At 37.6% G+C, this 20,479-nt stretch overlaps 1 protein-coding gene across 7 annotated transcripts in view; it reads right to left on the reverse strand.

Moving 5' to 3' along the window:
• fgfr2 (fibroblast growth factor receptor 2) overlaps positions 1-20,479 on the reverse strand; it is a 48,723-nt gene that overhangs the window by 13,890 nt on the left and 14,354 nt on the right. For 3 of the 7 annotated variants that reach the window (XM_041269249.1, XM_041269253.1, XM_041269250.1), the window contains exons 5-9: positions 17,243-17,412; positions 15,059-15,182; positions 7,047-7,237; positions 3,990-4,134; positions 1,102-1,307 (exon numbers count right to left, since the gene is read on the reverse strand). In XM_041269249.1, coding sequence (XP_041125183.1) covers positions 1,102-1,307; positions 3,990-4,134; positions 7,047-7,237; positions 15,059-15,182; positions 17,243-17,412 — 836 coding nt within the window. Of the gene's footprint in view, positions 1-1,101; positions 1,308-3,989; positions 4,135-6,586; positions 6,726-7,046; positions 7,238-15,058; positions 15,183-17,242; positions 17,413-20,479 lie in introns of all 7 variants that reach the window. The other 4 variants (XM_041269252.1, XM_041269254.1, XM_041269255.1 and 1 more) reach the window with 3 other exon arrangements.

The following is a 20,479-nucleotide window of genomic DNA, read 5'->3' on the forward strand; positions in this document are numbered from 1 at the left end:
ATCCACTGCCATCACCTCCATTATCAGCATCATCATATCTCCTGCACATTACAATACCATTCAACAGCAGGGCAGGCTTCCAACCCAGAGAACAGGACCCTACCACTGCAGAGCCACTGCGCCCAGAGAGGCAGCCTTCAAACCCAGAGAGCAGGACCCTACCACTGCAGAGCCACTGCACCTGGGGCAAAGGGAACTCAACTCTTAAAACACCAGACAATGCATGAATTACACGTAAGAACGCGGTTATACTGAATACTGGGTTAGGTAAAAGGTGCAAAGACTGTCTTGGACCAGGTAAGAGCCAGCGTGTGTGACATTTACTCAAGGCAGTTAAAAGCACAGAGCAGATATATTGTATCCAACTGTGCACTTACTGTCTGCAACATCAAAGACAGACCAAAAGTAAGTCCGATTTTCCATGCATATACATTCCTGCAATGAAAACGTACTATGGTGCTGGCTTTACATAATGGACATTCATAATGCCAGACTAAAAACATTTTTGTACAACACAAACAATAAGATAGAAATAATGTGTAAAATCCTTTGAATGTTGATTTTAGTACATAATTGCTCATTTGTTTCTTAAACCAAATAACTTAACTATATAATACACTGTACGGCTTTCACAGCCCTTCTTCCAATTATAACCCTCTGGATATCATTATATTTTATTTTTATATTATAGATACATGAGAGCCAAAGACAGTGGTCTAAACAACCAAAGAAATGAAACAATTCACATTTAACACAGACTTCTAAAGCAAAACCATAAGAAACTAGATCAAGCAGACAAATATTTTGGTCACTGTCTTCTTCACTGTACTGTTTAAGCTGGTGCCTTCTTTTAAACGTAGGACACACAAACGCTTCTTTAGAAATGTTCTGAAGTTATGGATGCATCAAAGAATTATGCTTTGGCACAAGTGTATCCAAACCATTACCAGAAACCTAACCTTCATGAAGCAGACCAACGATTCCACTACTGCCATGCCCGGTGCAGTGACAGCAGTCGAAGCGTGCATTGCTGTGTGGTGCAGTGGAGTGCTTGGTGCCCTGTCTCGTGTATAAGGGTTTTTGAACTCTTTATCTACTTTCTGTTACCTGTCTGCGCAGAGGGATCTGCTTGGTGAGCTTGTGCACCGTGGGCTGGCTGCTGAAGTCCGGTTTTTTGGCCGTGGTCCTCATCCGGCACACCACCACGATCACCACCATGCAGGCGATCAGAAACACTCCAATGCAATAGATGGCTATCTCCACATAGTCAGGGGAGGTCAGGTCCTTCTTAAACTCTTCTACAGGAACTGGATTACAGACAGGGGACACCCTTTTAGTCAGATAGAGGAAAACAAACTCGCCCTCCTCGCTCTATACAGCAGAGAGACAGGTGGCTCATATGGAAGGCATGTTAGGAACTGTTCAACTCCACAACAGGAATGCACCTGAGAGATCATTAACACCCCACATGCACACGCCAACAATGAATCATATTTGAGAAGGCAACTGTATTGATGTTATATGTTGTTAACACCACCCCTACATCAAGATGGAATATTAAAAAGGAGGTTGTACTTTCCTGCAGGTAGACTCCACAGAAGGAGAAGATCTTTTTTTATTATTTTAATTTAGTCGTTGCCAATTATTTTTTGTTATTTTCTCCCAATTTGAAATGCCCAATTATTGTTTAGGCTCAGCTCACTGCTGCCACCCCTGTGCTGACTCGGGAGCGGCGAAGACGAACACATGCTGTCAGCCAACCACTTCTTTACACACTGCGGATTCATCATGCAGCCACCCAGGAGCTACAGCGTCGGAGGACAACACAGCTCCCGGCGAGCTAACAGGCAAGCCCGCAGGCACCCGGTCAGTGCGCAGTGAGCCGAGGACCCACCCCTCCTCTTTCAGATCACAGTAAATATCAGATTTGTCAATTTGTCTCATCTGTAATTCTGTCATATTTAATGCATGAGGCTATTGAACTCTATTACACCTCCATAAGTGTGCAACTCACAATAAATTATTCAAAATGTTGCCATTGATTCATGTTTCAAAACACAATCAAACAGTTTTAGCAAATTCTACAAGCCTCTTCCACTGTCCCGAAGCAATTAAATCAGCACTGTGAGTGATCCAAACAGAGGTTGTGGGAATGCTAGTTCTTTTTTATTTTTAGTAGTCAACAGCTACAAAGTGTGTGTTATTGTAAAGGCCAGATTTTCCTGTAGCTTGACATTAAATTTAACATGAGAAGTGCTTCTCCAGTTCGAGACTTTGATCTAACCAATTTCAGAGGTGTAAAGCAAATTCAATATTTTAATAAGAAATTATTTGCAGCAGCCAACCTCATTTGAAAAAAAACTGAAAAGCTATTCACAGCTATTAATGGCAAATTTAAAAATGGCTGGAAAATTTCACAGGGTTTGTCTGTCTGCAGCGTCTGTCAACAGCTGCGCAAGGCTAGACAATTAAAATGAAAAAGCAGAGAAATAATTTATTGTGCAGTGATGAATCATGACACTCAAATAATTCTACTGTGAACGATTGGGACCAAAGGCTAGGATGACAAGACTTCAAGCTTTTTGTATTTTTATTTTTTTTTACCATGTCTTTAAAACAGCTGCACACTGACATTGCAGGCTTGCAAACACCATGGAATGACCCTGACAAAAAAAGTGCTCTCTCTACTTGACCTTACATACGAACATAAGACAATTGTTAGCATGGCAAATTTAGTTACCGTCACAAAAAGCATAATTGGCTGCAATGCTTTGGAGCTGCAATTAAAATATATTATAGAAAGCAAAACTGCAGCTTAATTAGAGCTGGGTAAGGGTTGATTTTGCATGAATGCTTTTGAAACAGGAGAAGGCAAAGAGGAAGAAAGAGGTTTGTAGCAATAAAAATACAATTAAAAAAATAAAACATTTGTGTTAAACAAAACAAAACAACTTTTCATTGAATTGAGCCAGTGTGCTTTTGCAGGTATCTCTCTTGGGAGAAAGGATTAACCAGCACTGCAACACATACTTAATAAGCCCACATTGTTAAGCGAGATCAGAGTTCTCCTCCTGGGAATCACCCGGGTAGGTGTTCCTGAGCTAACAAGCTGATAATTGAGAAAGCCTGGCCCGTGCAAGGAAGCAGAGGAATAGCCTTTCTTTTCTTTATTTGCAAGCTAGCAATTATCAGGTGGATAAACACAGTTGACCGAAATGACATCACCCAAAACAGCATAGCAGCACCTGCAAGCTGCTCTCCAGAACAAATGAAAACCCCTTTGAAAGTTTCAGAACATGCATTTGATAAATGAGATTTGATGAAATTAAAAGACACCCAGAGAACAACATGTGCTGCTTTTGCACTTGGAGAGCCTGGCTTTTTTTTCTTTATATATAGAGCCTGGCTTTTTTTATTTATATAACATATATAGATATATATATATATATATATATATATATATATATTATATATATATATATATATATATATATATATATATATTATAGTTCCATATATTTTAGCTCAATACACGGTGCAATTTATTGCATTTTGAAGCAAAATGGTGTGAAATAATTGGTCCCTTACTGCCCTCATTTCTGTGAAGTAATTTGGTTTCAAGGCTTTACACAGCACATGAATTTGGAACTAACCGGATTAAAAAGTGAAAATCATACAGCATGCAGAATGTGAATGCTTTGTTTAAAATTTAGATTTGTAATGTAAATAACCTGCAACTAAGACCATTGACGGCTCAACAAAGCACTACTCAAGTCAGCTAAAATGTTTGAGTTCACCAACAGCTGTGATTTCTAAAGGAGGCAAATCTGCGCTTTGGAGTGGGGGAGGAGTGTTAAAAGGGTCAAAATGTCTGTTTTAGGGACCACACTAAGTGCTACTGAAGAACTATAGCCAGCTTCTTCATTTTGGACAAAAGCAGCAGCCAATCACATAAGGGAAATACCACTGAAAGACAGAGCCGTATATACCTGGTAGAACCGAGAGCCATGCAGAGTGATAGGAGATCCCAATAGAATTACCAGCCAAGCATGTATACTCCCCAGCATCCTCAAAAGTTACATTCGGTAAACACAGAACCTCAATGTCTTTATCCGTGGTGTTAACACCGGCAGTCTAGAAAAAAAACGGGAAAGGGGGAGAGAGAGAAATAAAAAGAGCAAAGAAAAACACAAAGCAAAAGACATCGTGAGACCTTCTTGTGGACAGGGATGATGAAACCGCCACAGCCTTTCTGGCACTCCATCACATTCCTGGCAGAGCAGAACTAAAATGGGGCGTCGCATTCCCCCCTATCCACAAGGCCTCAGCTGGCACAACCCCCAACCCAACAATATCCAGCTTCAGCCCCCAAAACATGGTCTCGCGAGGAGGGAAGAACCGCTACCACCCTTCACCAAGCCCTCGAACCGGAGCATACGCAACATGCACACGAGATGAAAAGAACATGGAGAAACCCTAGCACAGCTCGCTGTTTCTGTAACCCCAGGAACTAGAGAAGAGGCAGGAAGAGGAGACACACAACTAACATTGAAAATATACATAGTAATACTAAAAGAAACGTACAGCACAATGGCTCGGCCAGAGGTGTATATCATTTTAATGTCCTCAGCGTGGCGACATGGCACTGTTGTGTATTAGCGTGTTTTTCTTAAACGGCGGTTAATTTAAATTAGAACTCACTTTCTATGGCTAAGGGAAAGGAAAACAGAAGGGGACATAACAGTGTCTTAGCTGGATGTGACCAGATTGAATCTGCAGCATCGATTTGCATGACAGAAAGTGCATACACACCAGAGTTTATTTAAATCCAGTAAATAAATAAAATAAATCCATAATTATAAATATATATATATATATATATATCTATATATATATATATATATATATATATAATTTTTTTTTTTGTAGACCTACAGTTATAATTAAAATAACTGATATAACTGTGAGAAGCAAATACTAATAGTGAGAGAAAGTAGCATGTAAGGGTTTGCATAACCACATTTATTTTACTATTAAGAAACAAGCCTGCGGTAATATTTATACAAAACTGCACGCACATATCTAAATAAAATTAAACTTTGCACTTTTTTTTTTTCAAAATAACCTACGTTAGTAAGCTGTATAAAAAGTTTTTCGACATTTATTTCTGTCCTCTACTTTAAAGCTGTAATTAGATTTGTTAAATCATCACTATTTCTAAATTATATCATGGATATCTGGCAAACAAGCTAAAACATTTTTCTAGCTATACATTCAAAACAATACATCTGGTTTACTGTGCTTGCAGTGTATTGATTGGAAATTAAAGAGTGCAGTATTTACTTGTGTGTGTTTCTCCTTACTGTTTTAGTATTAGAAATATGACTTTTTCAACACAAACTCTGAGTTCAAATAGTTTATGTGTGCAACACACCATTTACTGGAGTAGAAAGAAAGGGTCATTAAGTCAATCTGTCTGTTAATTTTTTAAGTCAGCACAAATGGCATTTGAAAGGCAAGTCATTGGGGTAGGAATATACGTCAGTACATACATACATACATACACACACATATAGTATATATATATATATATATATATATATATATATATATATATATATATAATATATATATATATATATATATATATATATATATATATATATATATATTCCTGCAGATATTATTACAGTTGAAATGAAGAGCATTCCCAAGTACAGACAATTTTAAATACAACTTCTTACAGATCCTGTCGTGCTTGACCAGCAGCAAAACAGCAATAAAAACATGTACTGTTCTTGCCAAGTGCTTTTAAAGCTTTGTCTATGTGCTCAGCCAGGTGGTTGAAAAAATTATGCCCGGGTTTGTTTTATTTGGCAAAAAATGTATTTGCCAAGTTTTGTTGTGTGAATTATCAACAAGTTATATAGCTATTTTGTTTCTCAGACACCTACTTTGATAAGTGATAGTTAAAGGGTTAATGTTTATGGACATGTTACTAGTAATAGAAGCTCATGATAAAGTCAGGTGCTTTACATTGACCTCTTTACTGAATGTTACTATAAGTAAGCACTGCCCTTGTGATCGCAACATAAAAAAGTTAAGGATTTTTATGCATAGGTCTATTGGTCTAACATTAGTCTAGTGGCCCCCCCACTTTTTTTTTTTTATCCGTGACGGCACCTCTGGTTTCTAACGTGATGTACGCTGGACACCCACAAAAACAAGCTGTTGTAACTGAAACAGTTTATTCTGATGTGTTTTCGAAATTCTGACAGATGAACAAAGCTAGGATTTAGAGATGGGAGAAAATTCCCAGGAAAGAAAAAGGCTATATAGACTGCAGACACAGGACAAAGACAAGAAGGACCAACCAGAAAACATTTGGAGCTGCACTGTTGGATTTTTCCATGGCTGCTGGCAGAAAAACCAGTTGCATTCCCAAGAAGGAGGTTTCAGGACCAATAGTAGGAGTCCCCACTGAGGCCCCAAGAAAGGTCCAGTATCCAGCCTGGAGCCACCATCACCAGGTTCAACGCCATGGACACACACTCAGGAGGCCCATGTCAGTTGCATGTATTTTTACCTTGTAGAACAGTGAGCCAGGCAGACTGGTTGGCCTCCCCAATATAATTGGAGACCTTACAAATATATTCTCCAGCATCCGCCATGGTCACTTTGCTTAATGTCAGCATTTCGGCATTGGAACTATTTATTCCTGAATGCTAGAATAAATCAATAACAAAAGGACAGCAATGTATTAAATCTGTCTAACAATAACAAGAATACAAGAACGGGCCCACCACCAAAGCCGGTACTTTACAATATTTTAAAATCGCTATGCATTTCAAGTTAATACAGCAACATAATATTGAAATATAACTTCATTTTTTCCAGTTTTATTCAAAATTCTAAATAACCATTTGATTCCTGTAGTTTAGTTCTAGTTTAATCAAAGTCATGCTGTTCAATTAGACTTCAATTCATTAAACATGAATGAGTAAGGGATCGCAATGGAAATTAATGTAATAAATAGCAAATCTTACCTTTAAGACCTGGAAGTAGGCCTTTCCATCAGCATCGACGCGGCTGCCGTTCTTCTCGATGTGCTTGAGCCACTGTATATGCGGCTGGGCGTCGCTGTACACCTTGCAGGTGAAGCGCGCCTCCTCGCCCACGTACACGCTCACATTGGCGGGGAGGCCAGCTTGCAGGATGGGCCGATGGGGGGATCGCTCTTGGGGGAAATAAATAAATAAATAAATAAATATAAAAAAAGAAAAACAAACTGACTAATTGGATTTCCAAGCTGGGCTAAGAACACCGAGCATTTTTTTTTTTTTTTTTTTTTTTAAACTGTGCACATTTACCATGGTGAAATTGTATATGGCTGGCAACCATTTTGCCCCAGGTTCTAATACTGCAGACGTGTTAATAAAAAAAAAAAAAAAAAAAAAAAAAACACACACACACAAACACACATAGCAGACCTCTACAGGAATATAGAAATAATGGTACACAAAATAGCAGGCCAGTAAACTAATGTACCAATATGCATATAGATGACAATTAGATTTCTTTAGTAGAAGACACTGAAATTATTTAAGTTTAACACTAGAACCACCACACAGGTCAATTTGACCAATTTTGGATTTAAAATGTTAATGAACTTTTCTGCTGTAAATCGTATGTGTTTTTGACTTTTCCTAAATATATTAATTAAATACCGTGACGGCGTTTGACAGCCAGAATCGCAAAAATTATAAAGTTAGTTAGAGACAGTTCTGCCTAGAACCGCCACGTGGGTCAATTTGACCCATGTATTACAATACTTTTTTTAAAATACAACGCAAGATCTATTTTTTTTGTAAATTCACCAAACAAGACACGCCTCCTCCTAGCACACCTGTTTTTTTTTTTTTTTTTTATTTCAAGTCTTTCTTTGTTTGTAGATTGACTACAAGAGAGAGAGATTGCTATTATTGTGGATTTGTCAACTCAGTGACAGTCTAGCTGCTTTATTTTTCAGTGTACCTGGGAGACAGCAATCATTTGTTTTCTTCCACAAATGCAACTGGGAATATATTAGAAGGAAATATTTAATCTTGAAAGTAATCACTTTGATTATAATATGGCAAGCTTCACTCAGACACATACAGCGAACCGAAATGACAAGTGGGATAACAACTTATCTACAACATGCCTAATATGAAACATATGTTATATTCATTATCATATATTCATATATATTACTTTTAGAAAAAAAATAATTCGTTTTACAGGTTTGTATGTACCAGTTTACACAATAATGTTCAATGGAACTGCGTCTGTGTTTACAACACAGCTCCTGGATGCAGGCACAGAGCAAGCAGTCTAGACGCGTATGCTCCATATAGTGCAATACAGCCATCATACCGGAAGTAGTGTCATATTTTCTTTTTATACAGTATTAGAAACAATGATTTCGGTTTTATAGTTTTGTGTGTACATATACCCGTTTACACCTGTACACGGGTATATGTACATACCCATTTCTTTTGAAATTTATATTATATGTTTTCACTGTAGTTGTGCTGTATGTGCACTCATTTTAAAAATAAAGCCTTTTATGTTTAAATCTTTCAATTAAATAGTTTCTGCAATGCAAATGTTAGACAATGTTTTTGAATAAAACTTTTGAGTTTTGTCTGACAGTATGTTGTTTATTTTCAGAACAAAGCAGGTAAAAAATGTATGAGTCAAGGTGACCCATCTGCCGGTTCTAGTGTTAATAAAGTTGATTAGTTCAGAAACACTGAATGTCCCTCTACTAAAACTATCAGTATTTCATTTTGTCACACTTACTGTCAATTCAATATCAGAAGGTCTGTGTGGGGATTTCATTAATGCTGTCTGTTAACGTGGTTTTGTGATTTGGACCCAAATACAATAGAAATAGAAACATATTCTGCACCAAACATAAATGCTTCATTTAATTCAGAGTCATCTGGTTGGAAAATCACCTACAACACGGGTCTGCAAGGGTTAACAGCGATATCAGTGAAGCACTTAAAAAGGTGCCCTCCCTCACTCACTGCATTCTTCCACAAGCAAACATTTCGACTGCAAACACTGCTGTTTTTAACAATAGAAGCTTTCACACTATTTAATAGGGCTGGCTGCCTGCCTGTAAGCAAGTAAGCATCCACAGGGAATACTCTCACGACGTAACCTTGGCTGTGCACATTGTAAAAGTCTCGATTTAGTGAGGGTAGAGAAAACACACACACAACTGTGCTAATCTACTTTAGTTCCCTTGTAAAAAACCACAGTAATTTTGCAATTAAACCATGGGGGAAAGCATGGTAATGTTATACATTTACCACAGTTTATCTTTACATTTTTTTAAAACATGCTTTACAATGCTTAGCTATACTTTGTTACCATTGCAGTGGTTTTACTATGGTACACTTGTATAAGGATACAGTTTCCTTTTGCTCCAACCCTGTGTTCTGTTAACAGCAGCAAGTCCACAGTGCACGCTGTTTCAAAGCTCCTCATAATACAAATTAGTGGAAAGTCCCTTGAAATTTGTAATAATAATTGACTATGCAACTTAGGCTACATCATACAAAGTGTATTTAAAGTAGTAACATAAGGCCTCTAAAATAAATTTTAAAAATGGAGTAGTTGTAATATGAACCAACTCTTCGCTTCAAAAAAAATATTTAGCAAATTGGCTGTGAAAGCCCACATAAAATCTGCATTATGGAAGTGGTCTGTAAGAGTTAAAGCTGTGATAAAAAGACAGTGCTGTAATCCAGCTCCAGAACTGACTGCTGCAGGCAAGCCCCCATAAACTGACTGAAACAAGATAAGGATAATCTGGCAGCCTCTAGAATAAACTGAAGCTTTTTAAAGCTACAGAAGCACCCCACATATTTTGACACTTCAATATAATTGTGTTTTTCCATGGCAAATCAACAGAAGCAGGCCTTGCTGGCAGTTCATTTAGTTTATATTTGTATAGGGAACTTTAAAACCCTCCCCCGCATGAAATCTGCTTGACATAACATCTCTACTACTTGCAGAAGTAGCAGGTTATAAATGTCATCTGAAAGTCAAACACACAAAAAAGAAATGGAGATATGAAAACATTACAGTTTACACATCTGACATACAAACTAGGGTGTAACCTTATCAGCATGTTCTGTCTTTTAACAGTTTTTAGGTTAACAAACATCTTCCTTTTTGTCTTATTAAAAGCAAGTGCTTTTAGAATTACTGAAAATGTTTTCTTGATGAAAGCCAACACGCCTGTGAGAAAGAGTGAAGGATTTTCTTTTTTATTAGGAGGCATCTACTACTTAAGCCTATTCCGTTTTTGTAAAGTATCTCTGTTAGAACACCATACCCGGTCATATCCAACCGTGGAAACAAGAACTCTGCATACCCCTACCCCCCATACACAACTAATTCTATTGTGCGTGCTCAGTGAAGTGATTTGGCTTGCGCTAAAGGAGGGAGGGTTTCAGGGTAATTAAAGCAGATGGAAGGCGATGGGGCCCCTGCTAATTAACAGCATACAGTTCAACCCAACCAGGGGATGCTTTTTGCCAGCTGCACATCACTTTGGCTTCTTTTTGACAATCCTCATAACTCAGAAGCTGACAAGCCAACATATCAGTTCTATAACACTAGTAGTCCAGTTTACACACTGATCGTCTTTGAATTTTCTGTGAGTTAGCTTTTCAAAATTGTTCATACAAATCAGCAGTTTAAATGCCTGTAGACCAAACAAATACATTCACAGGATTTATTGCACTAGGCAAATGCTGTTACCTTTAAAATCCATTTTCCTGCAGCCACAGTGGGCTTTTCAATGGCTTTATTAAAAAATAAAACAGAATTCCAAAGTGGAATCTGTGAAGTTTACATTGAGTCTGAAATATAGCAGACTTTATAAACAGTGTTTGAATAAGCAAAAGGCTTACAGACTGTCTCAGCAAACAAAACTTGTTTCTCTTCACAGAGGCAGACAGTTGGTTCTAAACAGGATTTTTATCGCATACAATTAAAATGAAATGTGTGCAGCCAAAGCTCAGTTTCTGAACAAAGCTTAATGTGATTTACATGTTAAAAGACTTTGATTTAGTAATGCTCCTGTTTGTGAGTTGAATTTAGGGTTAAAAGAGAAGCACGATATAGAAGGGTTCACCAAAAAGGAATGAACAACCCCCCCTCGTCTTTGCTGAATTGTAATTATACCTACCATATCTCACTAAATACCAAATGAACATTTCAAAAAAATCACAACACAAGCTGTATTTATGTAATTTGATACATTAGATTTACTTTTGCAATTAACAAAAATTAGAGTAAGTTACCACAACAATATAGTTAGGGAAAATGTAAAGTAGATAGATGACAGTTAAATGCAAATGTAGCCTGTCTTTAAATGAGGACAATGACACTTAATGGGTTAAGAAGATCATCATATTTTAATATCTCATGTGACTACATGTGTGTAACAATATTTTAGACTTTAGCAATGCTATGCACATAAAATAAACTCAACCTTTCCCACCTTAATCCTAAACACTGGCTCCTTTGTTACATGGAATTGAACAAGGGGGGTTTAGGGGCTTGCAACACTTAGCAATTTACCTAATTGTCTAGCTCTGCGCAAGCTGCCAAAAAGCCCACTGCCAGGTGTAAAACTCATACCCTGGCTTGTCAACACCTTCTATAAAAGCTCTTTTATTCTCCTCCGATCCACCCGAGGCCAGCAGGCACTATGGATTCCTTCATGCTTTTCGGGCTCTGTCTCATCAAGTTAGCGGCTTCTATCTCTGAGGCAAGCATGTCAAACCAAGTCGTATTGCTGTCACAGTGAACAGCTCCAATCGGCCTGTCACACAAACAAGTTGGGGCCAAGTCGTTTTTTTTTTTTTTTTTTCTCCTTAAATACTTTGTTAAATTCAGGTAAGACGTTGAAATCGGGACATCGGTCATTTAAACTGATTCAATCTAGAACATTTCGAAAGATTTAAACCTTTGCTCAAGGCTACTACAAAAGAAAACTATGATTTTATCTCCACAGAGTCTTCATATAAGCTAGCTGTGACGAAGTTCAAAATGATTTCATTATCAACCAATCCATATTTAATCTGTTTGCATCTTGATTAAAGAAAAAAAAAAAAAAAAAAAAACAACTGGCTTAAAGAAATAGTAAACAAACACATTGCAGATGTGTTTCCACTAACACCGACAGACACACACACATACACGAGCGCGACAGACACACACATACATACACACAGATAGACAGACGAGAGCGACAGACACACACATACAGATAGACAGATGAGCGTGTCAGACACACACACACAAAAACTACTTCCCTCTCCGACTTCTTGGCAAAAGTTTATATATTCAAGAATGTTAAGAAAGTAGCAGAAAGGTTCCACACAACTGAACTGTTTGCAGACTGTGTACCATTAGAAGCCAAGTGAAGCAGTCTAGCTCTGCTGCTTTCGCACCCAGCCCATGAGATCATGTTCAGCACCGGCACTGAAGCCAAACAAAATCACCTAAATCTACACTTAAGGACATGGCACCAATAGACTTTTTCTACCCCCCATTTTTTTTGTGGGAAAAACAAACAGTTACAACTGTTAAGTTGTTTAGGAGTCTGCTTGTGAATGTTTTCTTGTTGTTGTCCATCATTCAATGCTGTAGCATAATGTTCCACTACCAAAACTGTCCTGTTTCAGTCAACAAGAGCAGAACTTCCTACAAGCATATACTAAAGCAACAGCACTCTAATCAGAAAGCATTGCTACAGTATACGGTAGCTGAGAGTGTCAGAAAGGTAAGAGGGCACTATTGTACAAACAAGGTAACCTTTAAAAAGTATACAAAGTGTAATGAAGCACAGTGAAAGCAAGGTAAAGCATAGGTAAGCATTGTATACAATAGCAAGTTTTGGCAAACAAGGGTAAACTATGGTGAATAACCATGTGAAAACTTCAAAAATACAGTGCAAAAATACTGTGATCAGCTTTATAAGAGAATGCCCAGTAACAGGGGTTTTTATTGCAATTAAACTGGTAAAGTGTGTTTACTGTTATTTGAAACATTGTATATCTAAAATGTACAGGTTTGTTCACCCTGCCAGCGTTTTGCTGTCATTTATTAAAAGCTGAAAGTTTTGCAGGAATCTACCGTGTGGTTTAATTACAGCAGAGCTCCTAATACAGATTAAAAACACCTATTCATGGAGATTAAACATTACTGCAATAAAATGCTTCTCCAGCAGAGACTGTGCTTCTGAAGGGAACGCAGCTGCCAGTCCTTATATTAAAAAGTCAATTGCTCAGCGGAATTTCTCACTACAGTCATCCATCAACTAGCTTAATCATTCCCTTGCATTCACCTCCGCTCCTTACCCAATCTTAACTAGGCACTTCCTACACAGAGGCAGGAGCCTCGAACCAGATAGCAGCCGTCTCCTGAGCTAATGAGGTCAGAAATCTTATATCTATTGTTCCCACAAAGCTGGAAGCACATTAAGGTTTCAGGTATTACAATATTTGTATTTCTTTATCAGTTTTGCCCCCCCCCCCAGCAGGCACACCATTACCCAGGAATCTGGATTGGCAGGTTCTAATAGAATTGCTCTCTTATACATCTTGGCTGACAGGTTGCTTCAGTCATGAGCCAGCTCAGCAGCTTGCATGCGACACACATTCAGAGACAGCTCCACTTCTCCCTTGTGAACTATTTACATTTCATTGCTTTAGTAAGAGGGACCCACATCAAAATCGATTGTGTAGGATTACAAAGGCTTCAATAGTTACTGAAATGATTGTTTAAAAAGCTGGGGTATGCATCAAGGTGACAATATATATAATAAATGCCTGGATTTAAAGTTTAAACAACTTGACAAAACCATGTCTGAATGAAATTGTACAGGGTTTTGAAACAAATGCTATAGTAGGTGCATGATGGTGGTAAAAGGTCTACAGTACTTCTCACAATTATGCTCTTAAGACTACACATGGTCTTGTAGTTTAATACTCAGATGTTAGGTTTACTTCAACTTTCAGTTAAATAAAACTTATTATGTTGGAGTACATCCAGAAACTACATTGCACTAAACTTTGTCTTTCCCAGACGCCTCTTCAGAATTCAAGCTGTGTTTCTTAATTTTCAAGCACATTATCATGATTCGGTCCAGACGTACACCTTCATCTTACAAGGTGACAGGGGTCAAGAGTGTCTATCAGCCCCTCTGAATCCCAACTTGGCTGCCCCGCTCAAACTGCCAGCTACGTTCCACATGGCCAGGCATGCGTGACAAGGCTTGCTAGATACCCGCTCGAGTGGAATACCAACACAAGGGTTTTACAAAAACACCCACTCAGCTGGTGCATGTTCCCAGAGCAGCAAGGTAAATTCAATTATTATCACCGTGGCCGTGGCGCTTCTGATGCTGTCATGTTACTCTTATAGTCATCACACACCTGTCTGCGTCTACTTCAGAAAGATTCTTAAAGTACTATCCCAATTGTCAGCCATAGTAGGGACAAGGGATTGTCCTTTTAATAATAGAATTACCTTGTTGAATTGTGCTACTTAAATGACTATTTCTGCAGCTATTCTTCTCCTTTCCAGCATAATCAATTAAAGAGACTGTGAGATGTATTGTTTGGTAACTCTTGTAAATTATAGTGCCAGAATGTGCGCAAGATATTTATAACTTCTGCAGCAGGTGTTTACAGAGAGGGAGACAGCTTTCATAGCTACCCTTATAAAAGTGTATCATAGTAAAAGCATATCAAAGTGTAATAATGTACAGTTAAATTAAGGTAATCCATAGGTAAGCATTGTAAAGAATCAAGTGTTATGGGAAAGCATATTAATTAACATGGCAAACCAAAGTAAACTACGGTAAATGCATAGTGTAACCATGGAAAAAATACAGAAATACCACAGTACACTTTTATAAAAGACAAGCTACCTTTATTGTTAAGAAATGGGAAAGCAGTGAACAGTGTTTAAAGCTTTAACTCACCGACGACATCGAGATGGTAGGTGTGGTTGATGGACCCGTATTTGTTCTGCACTATGCAAGTGTAATTCCCTTTATCCGAAGGAACTACGCTCTCCATTATGAGACTCCAGTGCTGAGGTCGGACCTGTGGAAAAATCAGAGGTTAACCAAACCAATCCAAACTCAAAATAGATTATTAAATACATTTAACAATAATGGTCTGTCTAACTCAAGAGCAGGTTCTGCACACAGTTGTTTGCGAATGTACAAGCAGGACTCTATGGTTCTATTTTTTAGGTTTCCACCATTTGTAAGCACAGAATGTGCTGTATTAAAGGGAAGTATGAAGCAGACACATATGCCAAAGGCTAGAATGGATCTAATCTTGTGAAAAATGCCAACAATGCAGCCAATCTCTTTCAGCAATAATACTGTGAAACTCAGAAACAAAACCAATTAAAAAGTCTGATTACTGGTAAGCAAATGTTTGCTAAAAAAAATTGTTACTTTTAACAACTGAGTGGAAGAGTTGACACTGTTTATCAGATGCTACATATACCAGTTTTTCAAGAACTCTTCAGGTGGAAGTAACAATTTAAGGAGGCAGGTGTGTGCAGCAAGAGAAACCAATAAATCAGAGGAAGTACTGCATTATTTTTCCGGAGTGAAGTGTGTGTGCACATGAGAATGTATTACGCCTGAAAAAAGACAGTGCCCTAATAAGACCAGCACTGGAGAGAGTTCCACAGTTCTGCACCCTGAGCAGGGGGAGGCAGTGTTCTTGCTTTGTCACCTCCACACAATTCCTCCTTTTTGAATTCAAACAGAATTATTTTCAGATATGATGCCAGTAAGCATCCATACTTTGCTGAAATACAGAACGTCATATCTTTCACTTGCTCTTATCACATTTTTTTCTTTTCCTTAAAAATATCACCTGCTTATCTGGAGGTCTGCACTTGAATTTCCAAAGCTGATAACATACATTCAAAAGCACTTGAGTGAAATTCAGCCCATACCCAGATTATTGACACCTGCATCTATCAAAATAGTCACAGATCTAGTTTTTAGGGTTGAAATCAAATAAAAAATATTAGTCAATTCAACATTAGTTGATGATTTGTGCAAGGGCTGTGGCCAGACTCCTTGGAGGACTGCACATTTTTTATATTAATTAATTAATTAATTAATTATGCAGCAAGCATAGTTCTCCAGACAAACAATAAGGCAGAATCAAGCAGCATGGGTTTCCAGCCACCTTTATAGTAGTTCTGAACATACTGAACACAGGCATCCAGAGGCTTCCACATCCACACCTGACAAGTAACAAAGCCAAACACGTCTGAATGAGTCCTCTCACGCGCAGGCCTGAGTTTTAGGTTTTGTCTTTTTCACATTTTTTGGTGATTAATTGATTTGCTTCTGATGGGAGATTAGTTGTCAGGACTAAAGGTTTTTTTTTTCGTGCTTGTTTAACACCAGTTTGCAGAACAGGCAGTGGATTTTTTACTGTGTGCCTCAACCACAACTCCTCTTTGTTAGTGTAACCTTGTATCAGCTTTAGTAACTATTCTAGATAGGGTTTTGAAATGAGGAGGATGCCTATTGTCTTCAGCAGAGAACCTTACCAGAGAAAAGTTACCTTATTTTGTATCTCAATAAGTGAATGTATCTCACTTATTTTAAGCTTAATTAAGAAGTGAATTAAAAACAAAACCTGACGTTATTAGAGCGGGTAAAGCAATGGAATAATTACATGGACTGTATTCACAGGATCCAGACAGAAGTCAAATAATTAAAATGCCAAATAATTCAAATGAATTATTCAAATTCAATCTGAAACTACAAATAAACTTAAATAAACTTAAACAACAATATGCCCAATGTAAAAGTTGCGTAAGTTAATACATTAATAAGCTGTGTCATCAAGTGAGAGAGAGAGAGAGAGAGAGAGAGAGCCCCCCACCCCCCCAAAGTGAAGCTAAGCTGCTCAGACCAGGAGAAACCCTACACATGATATCTGTATATAACATCACAAAAAAAAACAATGAGATTGTACTCAGGAAGTATTACTAAACATAACAAATGGTTTTGTTTTTTCAACTTTAGAAACCTGTCACATGCATGAGACAACATCTATACAACAAAAGACCATTTTTACAAATCCTTGTTTTGTTTATTTCTCTTATTGGATTCACAATGTACCTTAAAGCCCCCAATGCGATGCTCCTGTTTGAAGTCTCTGCCGTTCTTCAGCCAGCGCAAGGCAGGCTTGGGGTTCCCTCCTGCTGAGCAGCGGAACTTCACAGTGTTGGCTGCTGGGACCGCATGGAGCTTCTTCTCCATTTTCTCCAGATTGGTCCAGTATGGGGCATCTGTTTCAAGACGCACACAAAAGAATGTTTATAGTCTACAAGCGCTATCAGGTTTCCCCATGGCTGGATTGAAAGGCCTGCAACGGTTTTAGTTGTATTACTGAAGTACCATGCATGAAGCACTACCCAAAAAAAAAAAAAAAAAAAAAAAAAAAAAAAAAAATTACAATGCAGCAAACATGGTTTAAATATTCCTGTCGGCAAACCCCAAAAAAACCTCAACCATTAGGGAGAGTGACAGACATAAATCTTTAAAAATCTACACTTCCGATGCTCTGCTTTCTTAAAAGCACAGGCAGGCTTTTGGTTAGTATGGTGTAGCAGTCACTTGTCCCATGGTTTAAAGAAGTGCCTATATAGAGTGGCGTAGCTGACTGTAGTTGTACTAATTCAATTACAGAAGTGATAAACACCTCCGCGATTTCCAAACTGCTTCAAGAAAAGCCCCCTTTAAGAAATTACAGATTTGTTGATGCCTGAAGCTGTATCCCTTCTAGAATGTGGGTGAATTCACACATTTTCACAATATGCTACTTAAGGTCAGAAATGTGCCAAAGATCAAACTCGCAAAGGTCGCTAAATTAAAGATCTCATTTAAATCAAGGACATTATTCCGAGAGCATCCCCATTCTGTTACATCACAAATCTGAATGTCCGCTGTCAAGTCTAATGATAGAGTAGACAGAACAGAGGAAGCAGTTACCAAAAAGTGTTTTTGTACTGTAAAATTTCAGTTCGAGTGTTCAAATTCATAGATTTCAAGTTATGTCCAGTTACACATAAGAGCTAGAGTTCTACTAAACTAGAACAAAACAGTTCTGACCATTTGTCTTTCACAGCCAATCAGATTTTATTAGGACAGAAATTGTCTGATCCTTCATTATTGCACTATATAGACAACATGACCTTCCTCTCTACATTAAATAAAAACAGTACATCTTTGCTTCTAGTTGGTTAGGGAATGTGTTTCTTCAAGCTAAATTTAGCGCATTACAATAACACACGAAGTGGCAAGCCAGGGGAAGAAAATAAAATAAAAGATTTTTGAGATATTCTCTGGCACTGTATTAAAGGCGAGTGAGATGATCTAGAAAGGTCCTCCGGAACTGCAGGAAACGGAGGTTAAAAAGAACTTTACATCAAGCAAATGCGCGCAGATTATTTTTAAATTTGGGGATAAAAGCATAAGAAAGAAAAGCAGCACAATCTCAGACAGATGGTGGCGGGGCCCTCTTAGATTTTCCAGCTATGACACAAGCCATTTCAACCCTTTTCTGCAGCTCTTTGCTGAATTTCGAATATTGAAACCATCTCTCAATATCTGTTTCATTCTTCCTCTACTAATCCTCTATTCAAAACCAATATGGAAGAAAGGTTTTTGACTGATGCCTTCAAAAACACCCAACCCAAGTGAATTGCTGTAATCTATATAAATGTAATAAAATACAATGATCATGCTGTCATGCTGAAAAAATAAGTTAATGCAGAAATAGTGTGTAATCTTTACAGAAGCTCTTAATGCAAGTCTCTAAGCTACCAAAAAAGAAAACCCTCATACATAGAAATGATACCCCTAATTGGTTCAGGGACAATAGCTTCAACAGGGTCGTCACATTGTACCAATGAAAGAGATCGTACTTTAATGACTTACAGTGGAAATGTACACACTACCAACAACGCCTCATGCAAGTTTTTAATAACAAGCCAGATGTCAGAGCTTTCACTTGGAGAAATCTATCCAAAGGGTTACACTTGGAGAAGCATCAACTTAGAAATAAAAAAAGTATGATTCTGGCAGTGTCTGTAGACTTGGAATATCATTAGCTGGTCTAGCACAAAAACAAAGAAAGAAATATCTATCCCCGTTAGAATACTTTTTAAAACACACTTGCACGCAGTAGTCGACTCGATAAATGTGGCAAATAAAAGGATCACACATAGTTGTAATTTTAGGTATTTTTATAGCTTGCATATTGTCATAAACTGCTCTTTATGCCCAGCAATGTATTGTAGGGCCATTGGGTTGTTTCTATGGAAATGTAATACCGTAGAACTTCAAATAATTGCTGGTCTCCAATGCTTCTGGGAAAGACATGCCAGGTCTCTTAAACGCTGGGTTATGAATAATATAACGCGCGTCACACTAAATGTTCTAGTCAATATACACACATGGCTGTACAGCGAGCTTAGCAATTTGTTTTTCAACAGTGCTGGAGAGACCCTGAGGGTGAATGATAAGAAAAGTTAAATTTAACTTATTTTAAAAAGGTACAAGTAATGCATAGTTTTTTGGGGTTTTTTGTGACGTTATTCATTTTAAACCAGTTGGTGAATCTTTTTTGAGCTTGCTGAAAGGAAGTAAAATACAAAACTTGCTTTCTGATATTAACACGGTTGCCTTTCAGTGTATTTGTACGTGTTTTTGTTTTTTTTTTGTACTAACAGTATTTCGAGTCTTGCAATTAATATTTGTATTTTACTCCTTTTCCAGCGTTCTTATTTATAAATGTACACAATATAAAAACTAATTAGTCACTTTTGCTTTAATTTTGTAATAAAAAACTGGTACTTGTATTGATTTATTGTTAATCTTTAAACAGTTTGAAGCATTTCTGAGTGTGTTGTGGGCCAACAGTATGAACTTATTCTTCGTATTAACACAGTATTTCATGCGGTTGTTTCAAAATGAAGATTTGTTGCTGGATCATTTTTCATCGATTGTCCATGCTTACCAATGTACACGTTTTGAAGGAGAACAATAAATATAGCATGTGTTAACAAAGATGATACTTGTTGCTTTTATTAATGTTAAAACCATGTTTGTTTTTTTATTGTTCTGCAAGCCTACCTTAATATATGCTTGTGTTCCTGTCTTTAGTGGATTTTACTGTTTTTATTATTATTACAATGCAAACTTATTACCCACTGACACAACCTTTAATGACGTGGTGGAATGTTGTAATTTACTTATGTAATTTCTGTAAGGTTGTGTGCAGGAAGCTTTTTCATGATTGCATTTGCAGATGTCAGTGATCTTACATAACAAAACAGAGTCGCAAACAGTCTC

This window comes from Polyodon spathula, chromosome 13, assembly GCF_017654505.1.
Source record: "Polyodon spathula isolate WHYD16114869_AA chromosome 13, ASM1765450v1, whole genome shotgun sequence".
In the NCBI taxonomy this organism is placed as follows: Eukaryota; Metazoa; Chordata; class Actinopteri; order Acipenseriformes; family Polyodontidae; genus Polyodon; species Polyodon spathula.